General features: G+C 58.0%; 1 protein-coding gene across 1 annotated transcript; it reads left to right on the top strand.

Annotated features, from left to right (window-relative positions):
* The first annotated feature begins 1,635 nt into the window (after positions 1-1,635).
* Positions 1,636-3,028, top strand: LOC134504582 (zinc transporter ZIP1-like). The gene is made up of 3 exons (XM_063313848.1): positions 1,636-1,750; positions 1,856-1,986; positions 2,374-3,028. The coding sequence occupies exons 1-3, from the start codon at positions 1,636-1,638 to the stop codon at positions 3,004-3,006; spliced, it is 879 nt and encodes a 292-aa protein (XP_063169918.1). The 3' UTR covers positions 3,007-3,028.
* The last annotated feature ends 2,721 nt before the right edge of the window (positions 3,029-5,749 follow it).

Below are 5,749 nucleotides of genomic sequence, written 5' to 3'. Positions count from 1 at the left end.
TGGCCCAGCCACCCTGCTGGCTAACTCTCCCTTCTGGATATTCAGCCTCAGAGGGAAGTCCAAAGCCTGGTCCTCAGAACTGAAGGAAGCGCTTCAGGGGTTCAGTGAGCAGGCAAAAAAATCATAAATATAATTCTTCTTTCATCAGTTTCAAACACAACCCCTGGACTTCTAAAGCCGTAGCCAACAACAGTGTGACTGGCTCTGCACAACGTGCTCCACCTGGTTATGAAATTAGCTCATGTTCTAACCATACCTGGAACAATCATCCAGCCAAACAGCTGGATCTGCACAGCAGGTAAAGCCACTAGAAAAAAAAAAATTCCTAACCAAGGTTACAAGCACCGAACTTTGCTTTTTGTCCTTATCATCATACAAATCACTCCCCAAACTACGGGGGAGGGGCAGCCTTACAACTCACAGTATTTATGCAAAACTTTATGCAGAATTCTCCGTGCACCCAACTTCCTACATCTATTTCTCCAGCAGCTGCACATAATCTGAAGGGGCTACTCTGCCTGCACATTTCATGCAATTCAGCAAAAAGCAAACACATCAGATTTATATATCCTTTGCCCAGAGCCACAACGCGGGGTGCGGGGGGTGCAGACATTTGACATCATGATTTTGCTGGAGCGGGTGGGGTCATTTGGGTCCGGCTTTCAGGGGCGAAAGTAAGGGGTGAGGGCTCCCGTCTTCCCATCTAAGCCCGAGAGGAGCCATCAGCCCAGTTTTGGGGAGGATTTGGTGGGTTCAAGAGGTGAAATGGATCCCTCACACCTCTACCAACTCCAGGGATACTCTGGCAGCCACGGATGGGCAGCACACTAAGGGCTGTGCCCCAGAGGAAGGGAAAAATCTAACGGCCGAATTTGCTCCGGGGGCAGCGGAGTAACTTTAAAGAGCGAATGGGCGCCGTTAAGACTTCCATCCCAGCCCTTAAAAAGCCCCGAACGCTTCTCCAAACGGCCCGCGGCCCTCCTCCCGGGCGCGGCTCCCCCTCTGAGCCGAAGCGGGCTGTCCCAAGCGGTGAAGCCAGCCGAGCAGGGACCGCTCTCCCTGCTCGCCCAGAGCAAAGCCCTTTCCGTCCCAAACGGCACGATCACGATCAGGGGACGTGAAGACCGGGCTCGCCCCGCGTTGCCTCCCGATTTCCCCCACGCTCCGGGTGGCGACCCCACCGCAACGCGCCCCAGGACCGCGGGCACCAGCCCCGCGCCTCCGGGGCTTGCTCTCCGCTCCAGGAAGCGTCCGAGGCGGGGGGGGATGCTGCCCGAGCGAGCAGGGGTTCTCTCGCGCCCCGAAGAATTCAGACCGGAGTCAAATCCGAAGCGGTCCGAATGCCTCCTTGACGGGCGGCGGGAGCGGCGGAGAGAACGGCCGTCCTGCCGCAGCCACCCAGGCAGGTTGCTGCTGGCAAATGCTGCCGGGCGGGATCAACCCTTCTCCGCCGGCGGGGCTGGAAAGCCTCTTGCTCCAAGCGCGGCGAGCTGCTCCTCTTTGGAAGATCAGATGTGACCCCTCCCCTCCGCCCCCTCCCCTCCGCAGCGGCACCTCGAAGGGCCCGGGCGGGGCGGGGCGCGAAGGCTTAAAAGTCCGGCCAGCTGGCGGCCGTGTCGAATCCGACGGGGCGCCATGTGGTCTGTGCAGGCGCTGAAGGTGGGCTGCCTCCTCGCCCTGGCCCTGTTGCCGCTGCTCTGCGGCCTCCTCCCGGCGCTGCTTTTCCGCCTGCGCGGGGCCGCCGGCAACGGTGCGTGGGGGCTCCAGGGGACGGGGCGGGTCGCGTGGCGTGGCGATGCGTTGCATTGCCAGGCGGGCCTCCCTCAGCGTCCTCCTCCTTCCCGGCTCTCGGCAGGCGTCTCTGGGAGCGGGCGAAGCATCCTGAGCTGCGCGGCGGGCGGAGTCTTTATGGCCGCTTGCTTGCTGGACGTGGTGCCCAACTCGCTGGCCGATCTTCGGGAGGAGTTCCGTCGGCAGAGCCTTTCGGTATCCGGGTGTGGGGCGAGGGGCGGGCGAGGGGCGGGCGAGGGGCGGGCGGCGGCCCCGCCCGGCAAGAGATGCCGCCGGGCCGCTCCGCCCGGGGCCGCGCCAGGCTCTCCCGGGGCGCCCGAGCCTGCGTCGCGGGCGCCTCGCGTGCTGCGGGATCGCGGCGGCCTCGGGGCCGGACGGGCTGCTCCCCGCAAGGATCCCACAGTGGAGTCCCCACGCCCGCCTTCAGCCGGGTCGCGGGCCCTGCGCAGACTTCCGGAGAGCTTGGCTTCCCTGGGCGGCTTCGCGCCGAAAGTCACGCGGCCAGAGAGAGCCCCCTTGGCCAGCCACGCTCGTCTCTCGGGCCGCGGTGACGACCCTCCCCCCCCTCTTCCCTGTCCCCAGCTGGACTTCCCCATGCCCGAACTCATCCTGGCTCTGGGCATCCTGCTGGTGCTGGTCCTGGAGCACGTGGCCTTGGACTGCAGCGAGCGGCAGGCGGCCGGGGCTTCGCCGCCCCTCTTGCGCCGCGAAGAGGCCGCCATCGGGGAGCAGCGGGCCGGGGCCGAGGCGGCCAACACCCCCTCGCCGTCGCCCTTCCGGTCGCTGGCGCTGATCCTCTCCCTCTCGCTGCACGCGGTGTTCGAGGGCCTGGCGCTGGGGCTGCAAGACTCGGGGAGCGGAGTCTTGCAGCTGGCGGCCGCCATTCTCCTCCACAAATCCGTGATCGCCGCCGGTCTGGGCCTGCTGCTGCTCCAGAGCCGCCTCCCTTTGCCCTGGCTTGCGGCCTCCGGCGCCTGCTTCGTGCTCATGTCCCCGCTGGGAGTGGGCCTCGGCATGGCGGTCAGCCACAGCTCTGGCCCGGGCGGTTCCCTGGCGCGGAGCGTGCTGGAAGGGGTGGCCGCCGGGACCTTCATGTACATCACCTTCCTGGAGATCTTGCCCCAGGAGCTGCGTGTTCCTTCCGGCCGCTTGCCCAAAATCCTTGCTGTCCTCTTGGGCTTTTCTGGGATGGCCGGGCTGCGCTTCCTGGGCTGAGGCCGTGCCCCCAGCCACCCACCCCGAGCAAGCGCCGATCAAGGCCTCCCTCCTCGGACGTGGGCTCCGGCAGCTGAGAAAAGGCTCCTTCCTGTAGACTGTCCTCAGCCTCCTCTGTCCTAAACGGTTTTATTAAATAGGCTTGTCTTGGTCTGGAAAAGAGGCCCTTCTGGTTCTCATTTACTCTCTTCCTGCCGCACCTCATGATGTTAGATGTTCAGTGTTCCCATCCATTGTAATTTGGTGCCTGTGCTCTTTGCTGGAAGTCTGTCTCCCCGCACACACCCCAAGCACCTCTTTCCAGCCAAGCAGCCACTGGGCATGGGAGTGGCAGAGGGTGGGGAGATGCTTGGGTCAGAACCCGAGAGCCAGTGGGGCTGCAGCGCCCTCTTCTGGTAAGAAGCCTGGGAAAATCCCATCCTGGTGGCTGACGGTGGAGTCCTGTGACTTGTCCGTCGAAAGTCGATGACTTACACTGGGACCTTCTCACAGAGTTGGGAAAGAACCTTCCAACAGAGTCCAGCTCTGCTCAGGGCAGGAACTCTGACCAGAGTAGTCTCCACAGATGCTGTCTAGCCTTCCCTTGATGCTGTCTAGCCCAGGGAAGGAAAGCCCAGCACCTCTCTGGGCCACCTGTTTCGCTTCCAACCGTGCTCGCTCTCGACATTTGGCCAGAACCTGCTGCCTTATCATTTACAGTTTGTGATATCCCCTGCCCTCCAAGGTGATGGAGAATGGGTCTTGGCCTTCCATGGGAAGCCCTTGCTGGTAGCTGAAGGATGGCATCTTCTCAAGATGGACAAAATGCACTGATCCTGCTGCATAAAGAGCCACCTCTTAAGCTGGTGCTTGCTTGCTTGCTTGCTTGTTAGATATGTTGCCTGCTGCAATCAAGCAACTCTTTGTGTCTTACAAGATCATCCAATACATCTGAAGTCCACAGTATAATATTAACAACATAAAACTTGAAAATACACATGTAGCAAAACTAAAAAGAATTTGAAAAATAGTTAGCCATTGCGGGGGGCAGAGCATGGGTATGGTGTGTTTCTGTCAGCATGTGCCAACCAGAGGTTGGGCTGCTGCAGTCTAAACAAGTGAGCCCTCCAGGTAGTTTCCAAAAGCAGCCCCCTGCAGAGCACATTGCGGCGATCCAGATTAGTGCAGATGAGGATGTGAGTCTGTTGCCACAGCTTCACATTTCAGATAAGGCTGCACTAGCCAAAGCTGGGTGAAGGATCTCAAGTCACAGATGTGCTTCTTCAAGGACATGCCACCCTGGCAAGAGAACATCCTGGAGATGTCAGAAGCCTGCAATGGGCCAAAGGTAACTCCATCGTGGCCCCACCCAGGGTCCAGATCGTGCCAGCATCCCCTGTGTGGCCTGGGATAGTGACACGCGACTGGGTATCCTCAGCTTATTGATATCATACCCCTTACAGAAGGATGACCTGTCCCAACAGTTCCACGTAGATGTGGAACCATAGGAGAGCAGGCTGAGCCCTGTAGCGCCCCACAGAGCAGAGGCTGTCTGGCTGATCTCCCCCCACAACAACCAGCAACTAGAACTACCCATTGAACCAATGTAAAAACACCGCTTCCCACCCCCAACAGCTGCAGGCAGCCCAGAAGGATCCCACCACGGTCAATGGTATTGAAGGCTGCCTCAGCCCCTCCTGCTGTCAGGCTTTGACCACGTCCCAGATCTAGTGGTCGCAGCTCCTCCAAACCTCACAAGGGGCTGAAGACAGCCAACAGAGCAGCCAACACCTTTCACCAGCCAGAAGCGGTGGCCAAATGTTGCCCAGCCACCACATCAGATTCCATCCATGAAGACTTAAGGCTGGCTAAGCTGAGTGATTTTATTGACAACGCTACACCAGCTATCACAGTGGCCAGATGGGAGGTCTACCCATTGCCCTTTCTCCCTAAATTACATAAAATCCTGCATTACATGGTTAACATCTCATTAATCTGGTACACTAAGCATATTTGCATTGTAGCTTTTTCATGATAGCTGATTTATCTGTTCTGAATACATCAACTAGAGCCAAACTTGTGAAGCTTAAATGAGACTCCTTGGCTCTAGTTGACATGTTTAGCTGCATCACCTTTGCCCTTGGTATCAAAAGCAGGAGAGGAAGAAACTAGAGCTAATTTGTTAAAAGACATTATCTGCCTATTAAAGGCTTTGAGGCCAATCCAAGAGTCTCTGGGAGTCGGGCGACATATACATTTAATAAATTATTAATTTATGTCTTCTCTCCAGGCTTTAACTGCAGAGACCAATACGCTTAAATGCTATTGGTAGGGGTGGGCAGGAGGAGACATAGCAGGAATCCAAGGACAGGCTGCCTTCTTGTCAGATCAGTCTGTAATAAGAGTGCCTTCCTTCATAACCTGATCACAGAGAAATCAGATGACCTGGCATGTATGGCCAAGACCTGGCTGGGCCCAGAGAGGGGTTTCGGAGATGTGCCCACCTGGATTTTATGTTTGACATCAGCTGCAATCTCAGGGTGGGGGAATGGGATGGCAGTTGTCATCTGGGGAGCCTTGTTGGCTTTCAGAAGCCCTATGCTGCAGATAAGTAGATGTGAGACCCTATGGCATTGGGCTTTAGGAAGCAGTTGGGCTTGTTGCTGTTGTACCGGCCTTTGTGTTGTGGAGCAAGACCCCATGTCAGGCTCTGCCTGCTACCCAGTAAAACACAGACACTAGAGTAGGCTTTAGGTTCTGGTTT

This window comes from Candoia aspera, chromosome 13 (assembly GCF_035149785.1).
Source record: "Candoia aspera isolate rCanAsp1 chromosome 13, rCanAsp1.hap2, whole genome shotgun sequence".
Lineage (NCBI taxonomy): Eukaryota > Metazoa > Chordata > Lepidosauria > Squamata > Boidae > Candoia > Candoia aspera.
Note: the sequence above shows the minus strand (reverse complement) of the source record. Positions and strands in the feature narration are given on the sequence as shown.